Raw genomic sequence first — 25,581 nt, forward strand, 5'->3', positions numbered from 1 at the left:
GCTCATTTCAACAGCCCTGGACTTTGAAACTGTCTTGATTGTTTAAATGTTGGCACTTATTTAAAACCCTTTTCAGGCTTTTCATGTCTACAGAACTCTCAATTTCTTCAGTGACAGTAAGTTACTTATAATGAGGCCCTAGAGCAAGGATGTGAACTAGACCTTCTAGTAATAATTTTTCCCTGTGCGCTTTTCGGGGCCTGTCTTTTGATGGCCATTGTGATGTCAAAATGAATAAAAAATTCAGGATGAGGAGTTTAGTTTGCATTTATGGGCTTATCAGTGTGTTGTAAATGTGGCTTTCAAGAATTTATCTACACAGTAATCTTGCAGAAATAACTTCCTTGCTAATGAGAACATCGGCCATCCTTGTCATAGTATGCCTGGTGCCCAGACAGCGGGAAACCAAGGAACAGTTGTGTCAAAATGTGGAGATTGGATTTCTTTCCAGCTTTTCATTGCCCACAGCCTGGGGACTTTGTATTCAGGCTTATTTACAATTAGGAATGTTTCTTTTCCATTTCATCACTTCCCTGGCCTCTCTAGGTTTATAGCCCTACTGCAGAAAGCAAAAAGTTCCTTCCGGTTCATGTGATATATATGTATCAAATGAATATATGTATTTGTCTTTTATGGTGAAAAGTTTTCTTCCACTCGCACCCCATGGTCATGGTCACTAGGTCCCAGTCCTTTATTGCAAAATAGAAACCACATATGTCATTTTAAGAGCTAATAAAAGAAATTGATATGACAGGTACTGGAGGACAAGGTACGTAAGTGGGGCATGTGGGGCTGGAGGTGGTAGGGTTAGGAGAGCAAAAGGAAGCAGTTGGGGTTATTACAAGTTGGAAGCTCAGGAGGGCTCTGAGGAGCTGGAACTCAGACCCCGCAGCAGAAAGCCCTGTTTGGTTGGCGCTGGCATCTCTCAGGAGGTGTGATGAGGCTGGTCTGGGCACGTGGAGTAAAGCTGGGCACTGGAACAAAACTCTGCTGCTACCTGGAGCCACTCTGATGGGGATAGAAAAAGCCAAGTCCCTTCTTGGTCTTTGGGTCTTGCAGGCTCCCTCTAGCGCCCTCTACTGGTGGTAGCAGGGAGCCTGGTGGGGAAGTAGAAATATGTTAGCAGAGTCCAGCCCCAGCATCCCTTCTGGGGCTTAGCAGGTGCTCAATAAACATAAACTGAATAGAAGGGAGTTTAGATAGATGGATGTGGGGCTGAGAAACGAGTGTAGGAGAAACATACGCTTTGGAAAATGTCCCCGTTTTTGTATTCCCAGTGGACCTTTTCCTTGGGATAATGGGTCTGTTTCTTACTTCTTCGGGATATAGAACCCTGAATTTCCAAAGTGAACTCAAAGCACCAGAAAAAATGTCAGGCTCATCGTGAGTTTCCATGGGGTAGTTAATACTGTCATATGCATGCTGGAACTGATAGATACAAAGCCATGGGAAAGCCAGGCCCTGGGTGTTCCAACAGCAAAATCAGTTTGCACAGCTACTCGATCATCAGCAAGCCCGACAGACACACACACTAAACAGGATGTTGACGGACAGAACGAGCTGAACTGGAAATGAAATCTGTTGGCACTGAAACATGCAGGTCTCTTGGCCTCTGGGCGTCCTGTCCCCTCCTCAGTGGCTCGCCTCCTGCACCTGCCACCTGTCTTCAGGTGGAGGCTCTTGATGATCCCAGGAGTCTCTGGGTCTCTGCTGGCAGAAAGGGTTTTAAACAGTCATGGACAGCCTCCAGTTGTCTTCCTGAAAGTCACTGTCTCCTGGCCCTGGCCCTTTAAGGCCCCCGTGCAACTGCTGGCCGGGAGTCAGCTCTCTGTGTGCTGCTTACCCCTTGTCACGGGCCGCGTGCTGACCTCCGTGACTGCCCTCATCACTCAAACGCTGAGGGTGAAGACAAAATCTGCACACATAGAAGCCCCATTATTTGGGGTCAGTAATGCTAGGGAGAGTAAAGTCTCAAAATATAGACCTACCTGGCACCTTCTCAGCCCCCTGCACCTCAGGCTGTCCCCTCAGGCTGCTGGCCCCAGGCTGTGCCACATGCAGTCACTGTGCTTCCGGGACTTACAGGTGCTTGGACGATGTTTTCATCTCCGTCAAACCAGGTAGCTACTACACTCGGCTACCTGGTGAGCTCCAGGTGACTGGGAGGAGAGGAGGCCCTGAGATCCGGGAGGAAAGAGCCGTCACTGGAAAGCCTTTCCACGGGTGAGAGCCAGCAGGAAGGATGGGGGGAGATGGACCTTGTGCCGTGGACATCCGAGGGTTTGCAGTCAGATGGGGTTAATTGCTGCAATTGCTGATTGTTTCTTGTGACCTTGGATGAAGCACTTGGTTTCCACTGTAGGGCACAGAAAAAAATTTGTTTTGCCATAATGGAGTTTTTATAATGATTAAAAATTCTTCACCTACTTTATAGGACTTGATCTACTTTATGAGCTAGGTGTTATAACCTGTATTTTATTTTTTTTATGACTTGTTATTTTCAATTTTTAAAATTTTAGTTGCTGTTGACAGATAACATTATGTAAAGGTCAGGTACACAACATAGTGATTGGACAGTTATATAACATGCGAAGTGATCACCTCGATAAGTCTAGGACCCACCTGGAACTGGCATTATAATAATGAAAAAAACTGAACAAAGCTCAGAGAGGTTAAGGGGTTTGCCCCAAGTCACGCTGCTAGCAAGTGGCAAAGATGAGATTTAAACTTCAAGTCGAATGTTGTTTCCCTGGAACCAGTAAGGCCCCAGATTTGCTTGTTGGGTGCAGCAGGTACCTGGGAGATGTGTGTGTTTTCTGTGTGTAGGAGATGGGCGTGTTTATAAAGAGGGGAGCGCGGGGGTATTTTTCTTTGTTCAGACTGGAGTGTACGCCATCATTGTCTAATAAAAGCCTCACCTTCTCTTCCTGTCTCTCTGAAACTCCTCTGTCCTTATTATACCCTCTTCTTTTTCTGGAACTTAAGGCATGGGAACTATGTTAGTGTCAGAGAGAGGAAAGGAAAAAGAAAGAAGAAAAGTCCACAAAATCAGTTAAAGGTGAAATGTGTTTAAATTAAATTATATGCTGTTTCCAGCATTGACTCTGACTTGTAGGAGATGTCCAATAAGTATTAAGATTCCATCCCCTCCTTTAATGAAGAGCTACTATTGAAGTTTTACTTGGAAAAATTTTAAGATACCAACCAAAGATTTTGTACTCAACCTAGAAGTATGATTTTCAAAAATGACTCGTGGGTTTGCCTGAAGGTAAATCATTGCATGTTAGAGGGCTGAATCTCTGTAAAGAGAAATGGCCCTCAATTGAGTTATTTGGAGGGTGATTGAAGGCTAGAAATTAGGTTTATAGAGAGGACTCACTGAGCTGCCTGCAGGCCCCTGTAATTTGAGACCCTACAGCACATGGGGTGGGAATCCTTCCAGTGGAATCTGTCCAGGGCGAAGGCCGAGTCAGAAAAAGAAGTCCTGGGGAGGAGCTGGGCAGGCGAGCTGAGCTGCACGGGTGCCTCTCGTCCTCTCCCGCCCCTCTAAGAAGGTGCCCTGGGTTCCCCCCTGTGCTCCCGTCACATGCTTGAGTTTTGGTCCATCAGCACATCTCATTCCCTGCAGAGGGACAAAGTGACTGCCTTACTCTGTCTCCGTCAGCAGGGACTCTTGGGAGCAGCACATTGTGTCGTGTAGTGACATAGACCATGGGGAGGCCTGTGTCAACTGCAGGTGCCCTTCAGCCTTTTCTGAGATGACGCAGCTCTGGTCCCAGGAGCACTGCTGAGGTGGCACTCGGCGTGTCAGGAAAGCCGAAGTGACAGGCTCAGAAGAGAGGTGTTTTCAGCCGAACCGAGTCAGGGCATCCGAGCCAAGGGAACTGGTGAACTGTACAATAAGCTCCTTTTTAATCTGCTCTCCTCTGGTTAATTTCCCCAGGGGTATGTGAGTCCACTGGAAATCTAGTTTTGTTTTTCTTATTTGTTTTCTGCATTGAGTAATATTATTTCTCTCAGCCTCCCACGTAAAGAGGGCATCTAATGTGGATGCCTCCAAGTGCCATGTTAGGGTGTAAGGACTGTCCTCCTGCTGACTTGTTTCTGAAATCAGTGACTCGGTTTCAACCATTTGCACCCCGACCCTGGGGATGGGGAGGTGGTGAGGGCCCTGTACCAGTGAGAGAGCGCAGGGCGCGCGTCTGCTGTCTCCACAAATCCCCGTACCAGTGGGCTGCCACGAGCAGCCAATGGCTCTCCTAGGCGTGCTCACGCGGGCCACTTCCACAGATTACAATACTGTTGAATCTTCTAAAATGTTGTTTATGGAAGAACATCAAGTACCCCGGACTCACCTCTGGTCTTCTCATCTTGCGGTATAATGTTATATAACCTGATTACATACATAAAAGAACCCTCAAGGTTTTTTGTTGTTTATTTTTCCACTATTCTTTAAAATGGATCCTTGTGGCCGCAGGGTTTACTGAATGTGAAGCAATCACAGCAGAGTACCTAATGTGACCAGAGAGCGTGGGACAATGGAAGCATTATCCGAGGGCAGTGGACGGATGTTCTCTCACACCGTGAAGCCACGGGGTGGGGCTTGTAGCCGAAGTCAGACCCAAGTGCATTAGGTCAGAGCAATCCACACCCGGGTGTTGTGGCATATTCGGGTAGGACATCAGATTAGCCACCCCTGGGGTGACATCTGGGCACACTCCTGCTGAAGTCTTGCCCAGAGAATACACCTTTCCTGTCCCCGAGGGAAGTCCTAGTCTGGGAGCCTCTGAGAGGTCTGTCTGTGCCTGCGACTCTCTCAGTAACATGGGGGTCTTAGAAGAGGGACAAAAGTCCGTGGTGTTTACTGTAGTGCCCTCAGCTGCGAGGGCCAACTCTGGCCTCCTCGAAGTGTCTGTATTTACTGGCATTGTTAGAGGAAACCTTTTTAACCACCCCGCTGCTGTGAACTTCCATTCTCAGTGTATGTATTGTAGAAGGTGCACCTCTGAGAATGAAGGTGAACCTCTGACTTGAAGGCTTGGGTCCCCAATGTTTGGGGGGCAGAGAGGAATAGGTGCTCGGGAGAGGAAAGGGAAGAGACAGTAGAGCAAAGGGTTCGGTCCCTGAAAAACACTCTTCTTTGGAAGAGGTTTGACCCATTCACTGAAGGAACAGGCACACGTGTCAGACACCTGCTGGAACACCGGACTAGGCACCCCAGGGAAGTATAGACCAATCCCCCAAACCAGTAGGTGTAGGCATCCCTCCAGAAGTCTCCTGGGTCCCCAGGGAAGGATCAGGAAGTCTTCTGAATCTGTAGCGTCCCCAGCGTGGTGGAAATGGAAAGATTTGTCACAGTCTAGTTGATTTGGGTCCCCCACTGGGTTCATTTTGAGGTTCCCAGCCCTGCTCACGGTTATTTTATTTCCGTTTCCTGTTTTTCCTTCCAGATGACTGAGCACTCTTTAAGCTCAGTCAACATCTGAGTTATAATCTATGCATTTTTCTCCTTCAACCCAATACTTATGTTTATTAGCAACTATGTACATATTAATAAGTATGGAAAATAATTCATGTGAAGCTGAGGAGCGAGCCGAAGGCATCTCTGTTAGACGGAGGCTCCTAAAGAGGGTATCTGAGAAGACTGTGATGGTCGGATGGCCGCTTCACTGAGAGCCCGCAGGGGCCCTCTGGGCGGTGGGTGAGCTGGGAGGTAGGGCTGACCACAGGGGAGGCATCGGAGCCCGGAGAGTCCGCAGAAAAATAGTCAAGATGTTAGATCCTGGACTCCTGTGCTGGTCGTCTGGCTTTCTTCTTGTTTCTCTCCAGTTTGTTTCTGTGTCTTTTCACTCTGTTTTCTGGGAGACTTTCTCACCTTTATGTTCTAACCAGATTTGTCTACTTCTCCCTTTAGTTTGTCAAATTTTGCTTCATGTATTTTGAAGTTCTGTTATTGAGTATATGTGTATTTAGTATCTTTGTCTTTTTTACCTTTTTTTAAAAAAGATTTTATTTCTTTTTAGAGAGAGGGGAAGGGAGAGAGAGAAAGAGGGAGAGAAACATCGATGTGAGAGAGAATTGTCATTGGTTGCCTCTCATAAGTGCCCCAACTGGGGAGCGAACCCACAACCCAGGCATGACCCCTGGCTTTGTGGCATGACACCCAGCCAACTGAGCCACACCAGGCTGGGCTGTCTTTTTGACTTTTTTTATCAGTATGAAATAATCCTCTTTATCTCCATTAATACTCCTTGTCTTGAAGTCTATTTTGTCTGATGCTACTATGATCACACCAGTTTTCTTTTTCTCTTGTTTTTAGTTTTTTAAATGAATTTTTCTGTTTGTTAAACTCAACATAGAACGATTCTTACAGCGTCTCTAAAGGCAGCGTGTGTTGTTCAAGCACAGATTTTTAAGAGCCCTATAGGGTCATTTTCCATGATCATTTATTTTTAAAATAGCTTTTTTGAGGCATGATTGGTGTTCAGTAAACTATTCGCATTTTAAAGTATACAAGTTGATAGGTTTAACGTATGTATAGACCATCACCACAATCAAGATAATAAGCTCATACGTCTTTCTCAAAAATGTTCGTGTATCCCTTTACAAGGTGTTCTCCCTTCCTCCCCGCCTCCCCTACTGCTTCCCAGGTGACACTGACCAGCTTCTGGTCACTACCGAGGTGGTAACATTTTCTAGAATTTTTACAAATGGAGTCATGTAGTATGTACTCTTTGTCAGTTTGAGCACATTTTAGAGATCTGTCTTCAAGTTCACCAGTTCTACTGTAGTATGAATCTGCTGTTAGTCCCATTCAACAAATTGTTCATTTTAGATTTTGTACTTTTTCAGTTTTAGGATTTCAGTTTAGTTCTTTTATATACGCCCTAAGATATATCATCTCATCAACCCTTGTATCCGTATTTTTGTAGGTTCCTTAATGCATGTACAGTAAATAGTGTATCCATACCTGCTAATTCTAACACCTGAACCATCCATTAATCATCTAACAATGACTGTTTTTCTTTTGGTTATGGACTGCATTGTCCTGCTTCTCAGGTCTAATAATTTTTAATGAATACTGGTCAGTGTGGATGTAAAGTGTAGAGACTCCGGTTTCTGTTATTTTCTTCTGCAGACTGTTCAGTTTGGTTCTAGCAAGCAACTAATCGGCAGATCACCTTGCTTATGCAGAGGCGTGGTTTAAAGCTTTATTAAGTCTGGTCTATCTGAGTTTTTCTCTTAGTCCCACGAGATATCAATAGAAAAACCAAATTGTTGGCCCACCTCCTCTCCTTCTGAAGAACCTGAATTCTAAACTCTGTCCCCAGCACTGGACGGGCAGCCGACATCACCGCTCGGCGTTTTAGCGGAGGTTTTCCCCTGGGCTCCTTGGAGTCGCACCTGTACACGCCGAGTTCAAAAGTCCGCCAGTGATTTGAGGGCAGCGTGTGTGTGGATTCGGGGCTCCCCGCTTCCGCGCCTCCTGTCCAGCGTCGCCTCCCTCCACCTCTGTTCGCACCGGCAGCCCTGAGCTCTGCTCCCTGAGGGTCCTCGCCCCAGCTAGGCTGCGGCTTTCTGCGTGAGCGGGCTCCTCCTGTCCCGCCTCCAGTGCTCACAAGAGCAAGGCCAGCCGAGCGGACCTCCCCTGTGTTTCAAGGGTCTGCTGCAGTTTTTGGCCTGATTTTGGTTGCTCTTCAGTACCTTCAGACAGTTGTTTTTGTTATATATCTTATTCAGAGTTTATCACCATTGTTGACTAGAGAACTAGTTTAATACAAACTAGCCCATCGTGAAAGGAAGCAGAACTCCTCAGTTTTTTTTATGGGCTCCAACTTGCTTCTCTCAAAAAAAATTTTAATGGCATTTTGTTTGTGTTTCATGAATACTTATCTTTTCTTCTCTGAGGATATTCATGATAATGCCTTTTGTTTTTTAAGTTTTCTTCTCCATGAAGAGTCTGTTTCGTCCGATTTCTTTCTCTTGTCCTTTGTTTTGGTTGCTAACGTGTGTATGAGAGGGTGTTTTCTGGTGCCCTCCTGCCGTCCGATAATGTTCAGGAGTAGGTTAATGTCAAGTTGAGAGATCTGTGCTCCCACTTGTGGGTGGGGCCCGGGGGGCACTTCACAGTGTGGTGATCCACGGGCTGTTTACTGGACACGCCAGGATTTTTAGGTCTTTTCTCATGGGCTGCTCAGATCCCCCAGAAAAGATTCTTCCCATCTATCTCAGTCTGGTTAGGCTGCTGCAACACAAAATTACTGTAGACTGAGTAGCTTATAAACAACAGAAAGTTATTTCTCACAGCTCTAGAGGCTGAGAAGTCCAAGATGAGGGTGCCAGCATGGCTGGGTTCCCATGAAGACCTTCCAGGTCACAGACTGCCGACTCCTTGCTGCGATCTCTCTGAAGCCTCTTTTACAAGAGTGGGCATCTCATTCATGAGGGCTCTGCCCTCATCGCCTGCGCTCCTGCCAAAGGCCGGACATCCTGATACTCATCACATGGGTATTAGGACATCAGCATATGAATTTGCTGGGGCGGGGGACACGAACATTCAGACCACTGCACCACCTCTTCCCCAGAGGGTAAACGTTTGGCTGCCTGCATCCTGGGGGCTCAGTGGGGAGAAGGCGGGAGGTCTCTCACAGTCCGGCACGTCCACTCACCTGACCTCTCCATTTGGGAATTGGTCACCCTGCCCTCAACCGTGCTTGGCTTTCCAGTGTCCCCTAGACTTGAGACCTGCTCAGTCCTCTTCAGAGAATAAACATGCAAACCTGTGTCAGGTTGGCAGTTGCCTAGGGATATGCAGTAGGGAGAGCTTCTAAGGCTCTAGCTGCCTCTCAGACAGCCTTCACATAACCTCCTTTGCCTCAGTTTCCCTTCCAGAATTACCTGATGTCTGTTCCTGAGCCTTTGAGCATTCTTTGGGTAAAGTAGGTTCTCAGCTTTCCACTCTGCTGGCGTCAGTGATAAACGAGGTATCACTCATTTATCTGTTTTCCAGCCTCCTGGATCTGCTGGTGGTTTCTCCTCTGGGTGTCAGAAGGGAGGGAAATTAGATGAGAAGGCAGCAGCTGGAAGCCTTGAAAAGGGTTGCTTTCGTTATGTTGGTTGGTTAGAATGTGGAATCTTCAAGTCCATGGACTGCAAGTACTTGTGAGTAGTTAGACTCATAGGGACAATTTTGTAAAAAGCAAAGTAAGTGCTTGTGAATCAGGGTTAGTATAGACAAAAGCAGCAGATATAGATTAAAGCATTTGAGAATTGATCAACAAAGCAGGAAATGATTTGTAGTTCATCGTCTAGGAACAAGATCGGAGAATCCATGTAGATTTTCTCCTGGGGCCTCAGCCAGTGCTTCCATTGCAGGGGCCTGGGGGTCTAGGTCCCTGAGTGTGGCTCTCATTCTTGCTTCAGGAAATGCAGTGGGGTGGGGGCACCATGCAGCAAGCGGTACGGGGAGTGAAGCGATAGCCGTACAAGGGCAGGTGCTGAGCACCGGGGTCCTTCAGCCTGGGACGCAGAGAGCTGGCACATCTCAACGTAAAGCCCTAGCTGCTTGAAGAAGGCAGGTGTGAACCTGGGTGCCAGAGACCTAGCTTCTGGGGGGCGGGCGTTGCTTTCCGAACTGGAGCAGGTGAGTTTACTGGAAACGGATAAAAGCCCCGTTGACCGTGGCAGGCCAGGCACTCGGGGAGCTACTACAAGTGGCTCTTCTAGCAGTTGGCTTAATTCCGCCGGGGTCTGGACAAATGAATGAATGACAGAAGCCTACCTCTTCCCCCGACCCTCCCCCCAAAAATATAGAGAGAGAGGTATCTGAGACATAGTGACACATATATAACCCTTAATTTAGACCCTGAAGAGGACAGTGTGCTAGATGGAGAATGGTCAGTTTGGTGTAGTAGGAAAAACTCTGCCTGACTCAAAAAGATCTGGGTTCGAATCCTGACTCCTTAGTTTACTCACGGTGTGACCTTGAGCAAATTCCTAACCTTTCTCACTCAGACAAGGTTCTGGTACAAAGTTAAATAAGTCTGTTACCTAATCTACAGGAGGCTCAATAAAGCAAAGGTTAGCCTGAGTGCCAAATGGAATTATCTGTGTCTTTCTCAAACACATGTTTGCTGAGCCCTACCAATTACCAGGCTGTGTACCTACACCTCCCCTGTTCCAGAAAAGCTTGTGCAGTGAAGGCGTGGTTCTGCTCCACCCTGCAGACCTTCCTCGGGGTGGCGAGAGGCTGTGAAGGAAAGAGTTCCTGTGTCCTCTCCTGGTGGCAGGTGGCGTGTGTGATGGGAGACTATCTGAGGGCCACCTTGGCAGGATCACCTGATCCCATCTCAGCAAACACCCCCTGCTTCCCTCCTAGACACTTTCCTACTAACCAAGTGAAAGGTTTCACAACCCACGGGTAATGCCAGACGGAGATGTATGGGTTTCAGCCACTTCCGCTTTTCATTTACTCATTGCTACTGAGAGTCTGTTGGTGCCCAGCTCTGGGGACAGGAGAGTTAAGGTCTTTGGGGAAGTAGAGAGGGCGAGGGTGAGGGACACTGTGGTAGCGTGGGCGCCTGAGGTTCATTCCCCTCCTACAAAAAATCGTGTTCCTGGCATCTGAGTGCCCACATCATTATGATTAATTATGGTCATCTCGGACCTGGTTGTGCCTCCTCCAGCCCACGGTGGTCCCTGTCCCTTAGCCTTGGTCTCAGAGTTCTGTGGCTTCAGCCTGGTGAGCCCATAGGCACTTGCCATTGATGACCGACTGCCTGTCCAAAACCCAGCTTTAAGGTACTTCAGTGTTATTCCTGTATTTGCTTGGCCTCAGTGAACGTTTCCTTTGGCCCAGCCTTAACCCACCCCGTGAGCCGTTCAGTTCCTGCCCACCCTTCTTTCCTCGGAGGTCGTGATGTTGGTGGGGGGGCTGATTCCATCCCTCCTCTCACTTTGCCTCCACCTTCAAGCCTCGTTTAACTTTGACCTTTTTTCTTTCCTTTTCCAGAACTCACGTGCTGCGTGTCAGACTGAGCTGTCCCTGTTTCATCCTGTAGTCCAAGAGTTGCTACACTGTCCTGCTGACGTTCACGGCCGTGCCTGGGAAGGAGGCAGCCCCATGCCCAGTACATTTCAGTGGGAGACCTCCCCGTGCAGCCCCTGGGGACTCGGCGGGGCAGGGGGAGAAACTGTAGGGGTGCACGTCCCGAAAGCCGAGTCTCCCTGTGTGAATCAGTGTCACCTCGCTTTGCTCTCAGAGACCTCGCTGTCCCAGCAAGACCTGCCCCGAATGAAGGGGAGGAGGGAGCCACTGCATCTCCTCCCTTCTCCGCACCCGCACCCCGGCAGAGCACCTCCTGGGGCGGGGGGCTGCCGAGAGCTCAGAGCCCTGCTGCCCTGCATGCGCCAGCTCAGCTCTGTCCTTAGCTGTGTGACTGACTGTACAGGAGGGACGTGGCCTCTTTCTGAATGGAATTTTCCTAGCAAATGTGCCAGAGTTTATGCCCTTCACAGTATGTCCCCTCTCCTTGCTGTTACTGTCACTGGCTTTTTCTCATTAGGCTTCATAGTTATTTTTTTTAATGGGAAAATTTCCTTCTTTACTCCCTGCATTGTATATTCAACCCACCTTCCTTACCCCTCCAAGGTCCAGAATCACCTGAGGTTCCGACAAAAGATAAGAAAGCTGTCTTTGCTAAGCCTGTGAACTCTTCCTATTGTCTGTATTTTGTCATTGAAGAGAGTTGGTTCTGCCTGGTCCCAGACAGCTCTCTCTGGAGCAGCTTGAGCCGGCCATGCGCTTCACTGTGACAAACCATCTGGGTTCCGTCCTGTTCTCTTATGGCCAGACCGGCCAGGCTGGTCCTTCAGCAAGTGACAGACCACCCAGGTTTGTTTTAAGCAGATGGAGTCTGTGTGGCCATGGAAGGTACAGTGAGAGAGCTGTGTTTGCAGGTGAGTCTGGGAATGGGCCACTGTGAGCCCCCACGCCCGGCCCAAACGTTCCTGTGAGCACATGTGCCCAGACCCTGGGACACCTGCCTACACCCTGCTCCCCCTGGCTTGGGCTCTTCCTGTCTGCTCTCAGCTCCAGCCCTTCATGGTGTCACGGGCTGCTGCTCTGCGGCTCTCTGCACGCAGCTGCGGGACGGGCACTCAGTGCCCCATTGGCTCCCCGAGCAGATGTGAGTCTGGCTACTCCCTTGCCCTCCGTTTGCAGGGACAGGCTGCAGGGCACCGAGTCAGAGCGCCATGACAACTGGAGTCTGGCCTCCCAGATGCCCCTGGGGTCTGCAGCTGGGAGGCAACTGAATGGCTGGTAGTAGGTGCCCCAAACATCCAGGTGGGTGCAGGATAGAGTGGCTACCATGGAGTAGTGACCCCCTCCCCCCAAGTCCCAGGGGGAGAGTTGGGGTATCACTAAAGTGACGATGACACTCTCGATGTCTGGGTCCTCAGAGCTGGGTTCAGCTCAGCAAAGAGCATGTGACGCATACGGGCTGAAGGCGATGCTGGGAGCCTCAGCTGCCTTTTCCTTTTCTGGCTTTGCAGTCACGGTGTCTTCCCTTCTGAGGAGGAGTTGGTTCTTATCTCAGGCTTTTGCGGGGGTGACCTGGGGACATTCTTACCACTGCCAATTCTTGGAGCTATTCTGGGTTTCAGTTTGGGACCCTGAGGGTGGGCCTGGGTCAGAGGCACTCAGTGAGCTACTTGGAGGTGGCAGGCATTGCCCTCAGAGTTTTCCAAGAGTAGCCCCTTCTGAAAAGAGCTAGGCTGAGGGGACAGCTGGCTCTCCTCATGACACACCACATGGTATGTTCTTGAAAGACAGCTCTCTGCACTCCTGCCCTGGATTTGTTGTCACATATGGATGGTGGACTGTCCCTTGCCCTTTCACTTTCTTCTCCTAACCCATATGAAGTGTGACTGTTGTTCGAGAAATGGCTAGCTGCCCATGACTCTGCCACCAGCTTCATTCCCTCTGCCTGTTGGGAGAGGCCCTCCTTAGCCAGCCCAGGAGACCTGGAGGCAGGGGCCGGGCCAGGTGGGAAGGAGGAGCAGGGAGGCCCACCCCAGTTCCAGGTCACATTTAGCTGTGGGACATATGCAGCTCATTCTGAGCCACGTGTACCAAGAAAGCTCTTCCTCCACCTGGTAGCAAGAGCTGCTGGCTCTGCCGCCCCACCCTCCTACGAAGAGGATGCTGACTCGGACTCACACTCTCACTTCACCTCTGGGAAGCCCCTCAGCCTTCTGAGCAAATCCTCCAGGAACTGAGGTGGGTGGGTGCTGGGCAGCCGCCAGCGTTTGCCTCTGCTGTGCTGGCACTTGGTGCTGAGAGGGTTTCCTAGCCACCTACTTTCTGGGGCCACGGTGTCACCACTGTGTGTTGGTGGCATGTCCCTGTACTGCAGTGAGCCTGTGGAGTGGACATACAGATTGTCTGCAGGACCTATAGCTGACATGCGCAGTGGGTGCTGTGCTGAACCTGATCTCTGCTCCCTTGGGTGACATCCCACAAGCTCTGCACGTCATCTTGCCTCTCCTTCTCCATCATCCCCCTGGACCCGGATTTCCTAGAAGGACGCCAAAGAGGATGACACCAGGCGGGTTTCTCAGCAGGCCTCTTACAAGTCCACCTTGCTCACAGCCCAGGTCCTGTGTCAGCGTCCCACCAGGAAAACAGAAGCCACTCTAAGTATTTAAAACGAGTTTTAATCCAGGTCATTGTTTAGCACAGACACAAGAAAAGCTGAGGCCAAATGGGAGGGAGGAGCGACCCAGAAATGAGTTGGAAGGCTGGTGGGACACGGAATGGGCCGTGTTACTGTGGCCTGGGTTGAGGGGACACTGGGAGGAACCCAGGACCACAGAGGGAACTGTGGCCACAAGTCATGGACCCCAGGCAGAGTCAGGGAGAAATGGCCTGGCTTCTCCCTAGCTTGTGCTTTCCAGATGTCTTCAGGTGCCTCTTGTCAGCTATACCCAGGTGGGAGCCAGCTGACCTAGGGGCCTGGGACAGATAACCCTTAGCAGTCAGCTCACCACCACTCAGCAGAGCAGGGGAGGGCGGGGAGTGGGTCAAGGGTAAGTGGCAAGGACACACGTGTGGCCTTGGTCTGACCTGTGTCACGTCCGAGCCTGGTGGCTGTGCCCCATGCTGCCCTAAGCTCCCAGTGAGGAGAGATGGAGGAGCTGCCCCCTGGGTGTTTGTGGGTTCTTTTTCTCTCTACCTAGAGAGGAAAGAGCTTTGGGGAGGGAGGGAAGGAGGGAGGGAGGGAGGAAATCTTTACCCCTGACAGATGTCCCGTTTTCCTTTGGGGGAATTCACTCATTTAGCAGCCCCAGCTCACCATGCCCCTCAGGAAAGCTGCGCGCCAGTTATTTGCACCATCCCATAGCTCTCCCCCAATCTCTGCTTATCCTGGAGAACACGGACCCAGACCACACCTCAGTGGTCATGAGTGTCTCCCCAGGATAATTCATTCAGAGAATATTACAGTGTGACCGTCTGTTTGTAAGCAGATGCCATCTACTAATCAATTCATGTTGTGTTTCCAATAAATTTCTGGAAATTATGCCTTGTTTAATGCTGTCCTTTGCCAGGACAGTGGCTCAGCTGTCAGGCTGGGTGCACACCCCCGCCCCCCACCAACCCTCAGCATCAGGTGCCCTGGTCTCAGGTGCTGCACCCCCCCACATAGCTCCGAGGGCCTTGGGGAGTAATAGGCCAGGCCAGTTAGTCTGATGTTGCCGTTCCCCACCGCCCCTGCCCCACCACAGCCCGGCCCTACTGAGACTCTCTGAGGCCTTCCCCCAGGACTTGCATTTTCTTCTGCTGTCTCATAAGCCAAGTGGAGGTTTGTGAGGCTAGGTCACTGCAGTAGGTGGCCTGTGCCCCTGTGTCCCCCAAGGCTGGAGGTGTGAGGAGCAACAGGCAGCTCTTGCCCATCAACCACCTTGCGCTGCTCCACCCGGTGCCAGTCATGGAGGAATTTGGACCACACGGGCAGTGAGCTGAGGGGGGGGTGTGCCTGTGCAAGGGGAGGGCTCCTGCACAGAGCAAGCAGGCACAGGGCCTGCACACCCCACGGATGGAGGCCCAGCACCCCCTTCTCACACTGTTCTCTTGCCTGAAAGTCAGAAATCATGTCTGCATTGACCCAAAAGGTACAGCGAGCCCACTCCACATGCCTGGCAGTCTCCCTTTCTTTCCCAGGCCCTGGGTGCTGAAGTCCGCCTGGTAGACGCCATTCTCCATTGCGAGTTTTATTGGTTCTGACCTGTCTGACCGCAGTGTAGACTCTGCCTCGGTCACTGTGCTGGGACCATTGCAGGCTCACTTGGGACTCCTCCAGCCCGTGTTTCTGAAGCCTGTGTGTGACTCTCATTTGCTGGCATTTGTATGTGTGTGAGAGAGAGAGGGAGGCCAAGTTCCTTTCAAGAATTTGACTAAAGGAGCAAGGCATACCCACATGAAGTTCCTGAGGAACAGAAAAGGTTGTGCCTGAGGCTGTGTGGGTACCTGGCTGAGTCCAGGATGGAGGGCTCAGTCGGGCCGGCCTGGTGGTCAGGGAAGGATTTGTGGAAGCAGAGGTAGAACACAGAAGCCCCACCTCCACGAAATCCCTAAGGCGCCCCAGGGTTCTTGGCGTCTTTCCATTAAGACTTTTTATCCTGACTCGGATTTCCTTCTCTCTGGAGGCCCACCTGTGGCGCTCAGAGCGCCCCTTGCCCTACCTCCCAAGGTGTATTAGTGTTAAGCTCCTTTGCTGAGACTGGGTGTTTAGGATCAGACTTGCTCAGCAGGTTTGTTCTGGATCAGCCTTACCTTCCATTTGTTCTGATCTTGCTCCCGAACTGCAGGGGTTGCTAGAGGAACCCATGCCTCCTGCAGGGACTGCTGCTACCCCAGTGCTGTGGGTGCCTGACTCACCAGGTACCTGGACCGCTTGCTTAGTGGCCCTTTTATGTTCTTCGGGCACCTGTTTTCTTGTTCTCAGAACCGGCCATCCCAATCCTTTGTCATCCCTGAGCCCTTACCGCTGAGAGCCGAGCCTTCTAAGTATCCCTTCACCAGTCTTCCGCTCCATCCCCAGGCTGACTGCATGTAATAGTGCCTTCCCAGCAACCAACCCAAGAGGTGCCCCTTGGCCTATGGAGGGCCCTGCTGGCACCCACGTGCTGAATCGATTCCTCCCTAATCCCTAATAGGGCCTTGTCCCAACTTGGACCAGACTGCTGCTTACTGGCTATGTCACCTTGTGCAAGTTATCCCACTTCCCCGAGCCTCGGTTTTTTCATCTTTAAGATGGGATGATAATGTCTACCTCATAGGACTAAATAAGTTGTAAAGTGGCTTAGTACAGGGCAGGGAACAGAGTGTTTACTGTTGTTCGGCCATCATTTCCTCCCCTGCCCCTCATGTTCACTTTGTCTCCCTTCTCCCACCACTGCATTTAAATGTCTCCATCCCGTCGACAAAACAGCAGAGCAGTCAGACCACCCGGTCTGTCCTCTGCTCAGCGTCACGTGGTGCCATAGCCTTATCTCCCTCTGCTGGCACTTTTGTTGGAAGAGGGGAGACTTGTCTCTACTGCTTCGAATCTCCTTAATTCCTCAATCTGTAGAGCACTTTGGGGCTCCCATTCCGCCCCTGCCCCAGCCGCTCGCTGGAATTGCTGTGGATAAAGGCATCGGAGACCTCCCAATGGCCAAATCCACTGTTATTGTTAGTCCTAGCACCTGAGCTTTCTTGAGAATCTGAAGCTGTTGTCAGCATATTACTTTCTTTGTTTACGGCACCGACCCCTTTATTCTCCCCAGAGAAACTCTTTTGGATACTGCTCGTAGCTATTTTCTCAGGGTTTTTTTTTTTTTTAACCAAGATTAATTTCAGAGACAGTGGTAATCACCTGTGGACCCCCTTCCTGTGTTCCTCCATTTCAGAAGAAGGCACTGTCTTTGATCTGGTGTTCGTCACCCCAATGAATGATTTTGTACATTAATACATATCTCCGAGTCTATAACCAATGTCGAACATGTTTTGCATATTATGCATAAATTTTATGCAAACAACAGTCCATCACTTCTTGCGAAGCTTGGTGGTAGCACCAACGATGCGTGGTTAATCCAGGGTTTCCGTCCGAGGTGCTTGACCAGGCAGCATTGGACACACACCGTAGTTTTCAGACCGGCGTTCTTCAGCATGCAATTAGGAGTTTTTAAAATGTCATATTCTTGTACAAGGCACTTTGCAGCCTGTCTGGGTGTTTTATGTTTGGTTTTTACCCTCATAAAAGGTGTCTCTGGTCTGTTCTTTTTAATGGGCGATCTCTGCACTTGGGCAAAGAGATTACCTTGACGTCTTTTTATGCTCTTCCTTCTATTTACATTCCTGGCTTTCTTCCTACTAAAGGTTTCTTCTCTGCATTTACTGGGGCTTGCTTTGTGTGCCTCTTACTCCTGGGGACTTTTTTTGAAGTATAATTCTTAGTCATCCTCACACTTTGCCCAGGTGACCCCACCTACTCCCATAAACTCAACTCCAGATTATCGGTAGTAAGAGGAAGACTCCGAAATCGTACCAGCAGACTGAAGTGTGCTGCTGAACAGGCTGCCCCGGGGGCCCTCCGAGCCCCTCCAACTTGTCTTAACTCTTCACCCGCTCCGCCCGGCCTGCTCTACTACCCGTATCAATGTGCCCCCCTCCACCCACCGCCCACGGTCACCTCTCTCCGTCACCCAGCGGTGCTCTTCGTCGGCCCCTTCCCACTCTCCTCACTGCCTTTATTCAGGTCCCTGCTTGGAATGTAGATTGTTTCCTACTTGGGTCGACTCCCTACTCCCTCAATGCAAAACTGCTTATCTTTGACTTTTTAAAAAAAATTTAATTTTACTGATTTGAGAGAGATACACATCGATTTGCTGCTCCAGCCATTCGTGCATTCACTGGGTGATTCGTGTGTGTGCCCTGCTGGGGGGCAACCCTGCGACCTTGGCGCATGGGGACAATGCTCCAGCCAACTGGGCTACCTGGCCAGGGCCATCTTTGACTTCTTAAAAACCTCATACATATTCTCTTTCCCGCCATACTGATTGTCTCTGGGACCAGCTCAGGCTCCTGAGTTGCAGGGCCCAACCTGCCCATCCTGTCTGTCTCCTAACCCTGTGCCTAGGTCTGCTCCTCTCTTGCCTCAGGGATCTCTTCACCTCTCCCTGCACACCGAGTCTTTTCATAGCTCTGCACCCTTGTTCCTGCTCTAGCCCATGTCAGGGATGCCATTTGCTCACCCTCCAGAGTTCAGCTTGCATACATTACCTCGCTGACACCTGGGCAGAGGTAACTCTTCGGTCCTCTGTGCTCTCTGAGATGCATTGCTACCTCAGATACCCTGCATTTCCCTGGCTTGGGTCAAATTTGATCCATTTGCAGGTCTGTCTCTCCCATCTTGGCCTGGAGAGGCTCAATGTCAAAGTTGTATCACCTGCCTTTGTAGCTTAGTGTCTGGCCACTGGTGGGTACCCAGTAAATGCTGGGTGATTAGTGGCTACAGGCCCATCAGTCCAGCCCTGCCTGCTGTCCCCCTGTCCAGGAGTTCCTGGAGTAGAGTTGTGGATGCTCATTGCTGTCCCTCAGGTTGACAGCAGGTTACATTAAGAGAAAGAGAAGGTAGAAGGCGCTGCTCAGTAGTCACAATGAATAAAGCAGCCCACCTGAAAGGTCAAAATGCTACTCGGAACCCAAATACAGGAAATGGGGTCTTTACTCAGCCTGCCTTTACCTTACCTTACAATGCCACGGGCACTGCCCCCCGATTTGTAGAAAATCCTGCACTTTGGCACAGATTGCTTTCTTCTCCCCCTCTCCTCCTCTTCTGCCTCCTCCTCCTCCCCTGTCCCTTCTCACTCCCCCTCCCCAATTGCTGTCTTCCTCACTCAGTGTTTTGGCAACATGCCTGGGGGTAGGAGCTCCTTGAGAAAGTACTCAGTCCCCAGCCTCCAGGAGTGCTTGGGCCTCTCATAAAAATGTCTGACTCAGAAATTACAAATCTCGGCCCGAAGTTGGGCTGGTCCAGGCTTGGCCCGCTTCTCCCCGTGGTGGTAGAGGGTGGAGAGGTGGGGAGTCCCTGGGAATGGCTGTACCAGGGTGAAAAGTCAGCCACAAGAGGAATGGAGCTGGGAGCCCTGGGGACAGAGAGACATGAGGAGCCATCCCTGAGTGGCGCGGGTGGCATACCTCTTTCTGTCACTTGGCTTGGGTTCTCATATCTGGGTTTCTAAGAACACTTGGTAAGTTTTCAGAAAAGGGAAGAGTAGAGATGTACTGAAGAAATGGGTTCCAGTGTCAGTCCGGTCCATTGTCTCCCAGGCCACCTCCCTCCTTCTGGCATGTTCTCTCCGTCTCCCACCCCAACATCCACACTGTTCCTGGATGTCTTCCTCCGGGGGCATAGGGGCTCTCTGGTACCTTGGGCTCCATTCCTGAGACATGCAAAAGCATCCCAGTCCATAATATGACAGAGTTGGACTTAGTGGAGGAAACTGGGGAGAGAGCATTTTGTCCCTGTCATCACAGCCTATAGCTGAGGCCTAGATGCCTGTGGCCAGGGTTAGTGGACAACCAGTTCAGCCCCTTCTGTCTCCCCAGCAGGGAGGTGCACATCTGATGTGGGGGAGTGTTCATTTCCCTGCAGTGGCCAGGGCTGGGGACACACAGGGTTCAGGAGGTACATGTTTGGGGCTTTAGTGACCTCTAAGTAGTCCTTTGGGGGCCTTGAAGGCTATGCCCCTGCCCTGTGACTTCTCCTTTGGACAGTAGAGACAACCACTACGTCCTAACCCCTGCCCCCAGAAAAAAAAAAAAAACAAAAAACCCTGATTCATGCCAGGTACACATCTGTGCCTGGGAGACCCAGGCCAAGAGATGAGTTAGCCCAAATGGTCTCAGATACTAACCACAGGCATACTGAACAGAACCGAAAGGGGTAGAGGTAGGCAAGATGGCCTTGGAGGAGAGCTGTGAGCCAGATCTGGTGACCTTGAGGCCCTGGCTCTCACATCAGTCATGCCCTGGTGGTGTAGCTGCCACCACAGGTTCTAGGGCCAGGGTAATGCACTTGGGGCCGAGGAAAGCCTTGCAGGGGAGGGACGGGAGCTGGACCTGAGCCAAGAGCCTGGACTGGCTGGAGGTGGTGAAGGTGGTGACCTCCACATTGTCTTAGGTGAGAGCAGTGTAGGGCCCAGTCCTTGGTGCTTTGGGAAGGACCTTGGGGATTGCAGAAGAGAAGCTGAAGGCCAGAGAGGAGCAGAGAACTCCCAGGGACCCTGCAGGGCTGCGCCTCACATGAGCCTTTGGACACGCCAGGGCTCCAGTAGTGTGGAAGGATGGTGCCCTGGAGAGCTTCCTCACTCCGTCCACAGAGTCTCCCTTCCTCTTAGGACATGCACTATGAACCCGACTGTTGTCAGAACTGAACGAAGCCAAAGACGTATTTATTCAGATTTGTTTAGAACAGTCGGGACAGGTAGACTTCTGGTCAAGATGGCAGCATAGGTAAACACAGCTCACCTCCTCACACAACCACATCAAAATTACAACTAAACTATACCACAACCATCATTCAGAATGGTCAGAAATCAAGTTGAATGGGAGTCTAACAACTACAGAATTAAACCACATTATTTAGACTGGTAGGGGTGACAGACATCAAACAGGCTGGTCCCACATCCACGTATGGTAGACAAAAATTTGGGAGGGATATCTCAGAAGCAATGAGTCCCAGCCCCATACCACATCCCCCAGCCCAGGGTTCCAGTGCCAGGAAGGTAAGTCCCCATAACTTCTGGGTGACACCACCAGTGGGGATTGAGTCAGTGGAAGAAACTTCGGGAATTCCAAGCAGTTCTTAAAGAACCCACACATGGACTTACTCAGACTCACTCCCTCTGAGCTCCAGCACCAGGGTCACAGCTTGAAAGGCACCAGCAGCATACAGGGAAGAACTGAAGTGTCTGGCATCAAAGTGGGAGCTGGAGGACAGTTTTCTCCCAGACAGAAAGGTGTGCATAGGCCATTGTCCTTTTTCCTGAACCCTCTTCCGGCAGAGCCAAAGAGCCAGCAGGTGCCATACCTGAGACTCCATCATCCTGGCTAATACTACTTGCCCCTCCCTGGAAATACCCTGAGATTCGACCTCACCCAATTTATAGGCCCACCCAAGCTGTTAACTGTGACTTTTCCATATGAATGGCTGGTCCTGGCTCATGCTTCACAACTTCTGAAATCCCATCAGCCCCAGTACCTTTTGCTAACTGGCCCCAGGCCCAGCACTAGGAACAGCCAGTCTAGATTCACAGCTTAGCTTCATCTGGGAATCTCCAAGCCCAGCACAAGTAGCGGCCATCTCAGACTACTTTATAGCTCATACAGGGGGCCCCAGGCAGAACACAGATGGGGGCTGACCTTGGCCTGCACTATCCCGGAAGCCCCAGAGCCTGCGCACACAGTGGACATTGACAGACCATATCAGAGCACCTCTATCCTGCCCCTGCATGACTGATCCTCCACTAGGGGCAGAAGTTGGTGGTCAGTGGTCGCAGCTGGTCCTTGCAGCTGACTGGCCTGGGAAAATCCCTCCCATTGACCTGCCAACAACAATCGTGGCTCAACAACAAGAGGAGGGTATATTCAGCCCACAGGAAGGGCACATCTCAAGTACCCAGCTTGGGTGATAGAGGAGGCTGTACACTGGACCCTACAGGACATCAATTACATTAGGCCACACTACCAAGAAATGGAGTCAAAGCGGCTCTACCTTATACATAGGAACAAACACAGGGAGGCTGCCAAAATGAGGAGGAAAAAAAAAACATGGCCCAAATGAAAGAACAAATCAAAACACCAGGATAAGAACTAAACAAAATGGAGATAAGCAATCTACCAGATGCAGAGTTCAAAACACTGGTTAGAAGGATGCTCAAGGAACCTAGTGAGGACCTCAACCGCATAAAAAAGACACAGTCAGAAATGAAGGATATGCTGATTGAAATAAAGAGCAATTACAGGGAAGCAACGGGAGAGTGGATGAAGCTGAGAACCAAATCAATGATTTGAAACATAAGGAAGCAAAAAACAACCAATGAGAACAATAAAAAATAAAGAAATAATTAAGAAAATGTCCCTAATTTGGTGAAGGCAATTGACACAGAAGTCCAGGAAGCACAGAGAATCCCAAACAAGACAGATGTAAAGAGGACCACAGCAAAGTACATCATAATTTAAATGCCAAAGGCTAAAGATAGAGAGAGAACCTTAAAAACAACAAGAGAAAAGTGGTTACCTACAGGGGAGTTCCCATAAGGCTGTCAGCTGCTTTCTCAAAAGAAACTTTTCAGGCTAGAGGGGACTGGCAAGAAATAATGAAAGTCTTGAAAAGCAAGGCCCTACAGCCAAGATTGCTCTACCCAGCAAGGTTATCATTTAGAATTGAAGGGCAGATAAAGAGCTTCCCAGACAAGGAAAAGCTAAAGTAGTTCATCATCATCAAGCCATTATTATATGAAATGTTAAAGGAATTTTTTAAAGAAAAAAGATGAAAACTATGAAAAATAAAATGGCAATAAATATGTATCTATCAACAATGGAATCTAAAAAACAAACTAAGAAAGAAGAACAGAGAATCATGGATGCGGAGACTGTTTTTATGGTTGCCAGATGAGAGGGGCTCTGGGGGAACGGGTGAAGAGGTGAGGGGACCAAGGAGTACAAATAGGTGGTCACAGAATAGCCGTGGGATGTGAAGTGCAGTATAGGAAATGGAGTGGCCACAGAATTTATGCGCATGACCCATGGACATGAACAATGGTGGGGGATGGCCTGAGGGGGTGGGGGTGCTGGGTGGAGGGAGGCAAAGGGGGAAAAATTGGGACAACTGTAATAGTGTAATCCATAAACTACAATGTACAAAGAAGGGACAGCCAAGCTAGGCTTGCATTTTCAAAGGAAGTTTATTAGTATTGAGAGGACGAGCTGGGGATCCCAGAACATGCAGCTGTCCAGTTTCTGAAGCAAGACTTCTGCTCTCACAGTAATGAGCTCACCGGGCGGGACTGGCCAGCTGTGGAGCCCCCTGTCTGAGCTGCAGCCCCTACACCCCTGCCTATCTCCATCAGACTCTCCTGCACTCTGGGGGTGACACCAGGGACACACCTCCATGAGGCCAACACTCTGTTTCTCCCTGCCACCCACCTGGCTCCTGTGCAGTTGGCTGAGGCACCCCGTGCTGACAACAGTCCAGGAGTGACCCTTCCCTCCATGCCAGAGTGCCCTGCAGACCCCAAGCCCAGCGGGGGGGGGACTCCCTTACTCCAGCGAAACCTACAGTGAGCCCTCCAGCTGCAGCGTCCCTACAGTCTCTGCCTTTCCGGAGGCCTCCTGGAGGCGGCCAGGGGGCTGGTAGGAGTTCTCATCGCTGTCTGGGCCCTGCGAGCCCTGGCTGAGGCCCAGCAGGGTCCGGCAGTGGCGGAGGAAGTGGGGGCTGGAGAAGCAGTACAATACAGGGTCCAGGACACTGTTGAGGTAGGTGAAGGCCAGGGAGCTGTGGAAGAGCTGTGAGCAGATGTCCAGGGCGGGACAGGCATGCAGGTGGAAGGCCACGATGGATGCCATGCCAAAGACGATGCTGGGCAAGAAGCAGACTGTGTAGACGGCCACGACAGAGGTCAGCACGCGCTTGGCCCTCCGGATGCCCGCCTGCCCGCCCAGGCCACGGCGCCGGATGGTCTGCCCAATGCTCACCACGGCGAAGAGGATGAGCGCCAGCGGCAGGAAGAACTCCAGGAAGAACAGCGCATGGTGCCAGTGGAGTGCCGTCGCACTCCTCAAGGCCGAGGAGTGCATGCCCAGCTGGTAACTGAGGCAGGTCTGTCTGGGAAAGGTGATCAGGAACACGTGCCCATTGAGGAGCAGGATGCACCCCCAGAGACCCGCGGCCACCCAGGCGGCTGCCTGCACCGAGGCCCGGCTCAGGGTGTGGTGGGGCCACACCACCTTCAGGTAGCGGTTGAGTGCGATGGCCGTGAGGAAGACTACGCTGGCCGTACGGTTGGTGGACAGCATGAAGAGGTTGGTCCGGCAGGTGGCCTCCCCTAAGTGCCAGGTCTCGCGACGTAGGTAGTAGTCCACGCGGAGGGGCAGGTTGGCGATCAGGAGAAAGTCAGCGAAGACCAGGCTGACCAGGAACACCACATTGGATGACCAGGGCCGCGTGCGGATGCAGAAGATGAAGAAGGCCAAGCTGTTCCCCACCAGGCCCAGGATACACTCCACACTCAGGACTGGGGCCAGGAACGCAGACACCCTGGGGGAAGAGGCTGGGAGGCAGGGCGCTGGCGACCTTCGTGCAGTGGTGAGGGCCAAAGGAGAGAAGAAGGGAGAGGGAGGGAGGGAGGGAGGGAGAGTGGAGGGAGAGAGAGAAGGAAAGGCAGGAAGGGCAGAGGGAGCGCTCTGGTTATGAAATTCCATGTGCTGCATGGGCTGTGGACCCAGAGAAGTTTGCTGTCTTCCTCCTGCTGCGTGAGTGCTGAGGGGTGAGTGCTGTCTGTCTGCTGGCCGCCCAGTGACTCAGCGTCCTGGAAGCCACTGAGAAACAGCCAGTGTTCCTGTTTGCTAGCAGAGGGGAACCTTGCAGCCTGCCCTCCCTCCCTCCCTCCCTCCCTCCCCTCCCCACACTGGGCGATGACCCCTCCTCCAGGTCTCTGATCCCACACTGGAGGGGGCCATTTGTGTTCCCCTGGGGAAAGAGGAGGAAGCAGGGCTCAGCAGGGGTGAGGCTGGAGACCCTGAAGCAGGAGGTGGGCCCTCCTGGGGTGCGCTGGGGGAGAGTGTACACAGCTCTGAGTGGTCAGACATCTTGCTGAAGAAGGAAGCTGGTCCTGGCAACCCACAGCTCGCTGCCTCACCCTGCCACCCAGGCCTACCCCAGCCCTCTATCATGTGTCCAGGCCAGGTGGCTGCCACCCTTCCCTGACCTGCTGTGGCAGCAGGGATTGGGGTCCAGCAGGACTGTGTTCTGGGAGAAGGAGGTGGGCAGTCCAGTCTATGCCCAACTGTACGGATGGCCTGTGGGGCCAGCCTGTTCATGTTCTGCCGGCTGCTGTAGTTATGCCCAGCCTCCTGATGGTTCCAAAGTCTGTGATGGTCTCAAGTCCGTGCACATGATGAAACACATCCCACAGAGAGAGGGCTCCCTTGCCGATTTCTACTGCCATGATCTGGGGACCTGGGGGCTTCTCCCCAGAACGGACAATGCTGAGAATCCTGTAGTTTCCATGTCCACTGTCTACTTCCCTCCACGTCCACCCAGCATCCACTGAAGAGAGGGGAGTGGGAGGCCGGGGCTAGCTTCGGACCAGGACAAGTCCTGTTCTCCTGCTGTGTGGTGTTCTCATGTGGCCTTGTGGCCCAGCCTGAGGGCAGAGATGAGGGCCTGCGGCTCCCAATGACCTGGGGCAGCACCAAGGAAGGCCGTGGTTCCAGGACCCGACACCCACCTTTGCCAACTACCTGTGGTCAGC

General features: G+C 51.3%; 2 protein-coding genes across 4 annotated transcripts in view; one reads left to right on the top strand and one right to left on the bottom strand.

The window, feature by feature from the left end:
- MTA3 (metastasis associated 1 family member 3) overlaps window positions 1–11,716 on the top strand; it is a 157,718-nt gene extending 146,002 nt beyond the window's left edge. For all 3 annotated transcript variants that reach the window (XM_037066602.1, XM_037066603.1, XM_037066604.1), the window contains one exon: window positions 11,012–11,716. In XM_037066602.1, coding sequence (XP_036922497.1) covers window positions 11,012–11,037 — 26 coding nt within the window. In that variant the 3' untranslated portion in view covers window positions 11,038–11,716. The remainder of the gene's footprint in view (window positions 1–11,011) is intronic.
- Window positions 11,717–22,898: 11,182 nt separating this feature from the next.
- Window positions 22,899–24,693, bottom strand: OXER1 (oxoeicosanoid receptor 1). Its single transcript, XM_037066878.1, has one exon. It carries the CDS (start codon window positions 24,536–24,538, stop codon window positions 23,384–23,386), a length of 1,155 nt encoding a protein of 384 aa, XP_036922773.1. The 5' UTR covers window positions 24,539–24,693; the 3' UTR covers window positions 22,899–23,383.
- Window positions 24,694–25,581: the final 888 nt, after the last annotated feature.

This window comes from Sturnira hondurensis, unplaced genomic scaffold (genome assembly GCF_014824575.4).
Source record: "Sturnira hondurensis isolate 20B ecotype Veracruz unplaced genomic scaffold, ASM1482457v3 Scaffold0016663, whole genome shotgun sequence".
Classification (NCBI taxonomy): Eukaryota; Metazoa; Chordata; class Mammalia; order Chiroptera; family Phyllostomidae; genus Sturnira; species Sturnira hondurensis.

Excerpts from the sequence above, each read along its gene's own strand:
- OXER1 (XM_037066878.1), bottom strand. The coding sequence starts at position 24,538 with ATGCAGCACATGGAATTTCATAACCAGAGCGCTCCCTCTGCCCTTCCT.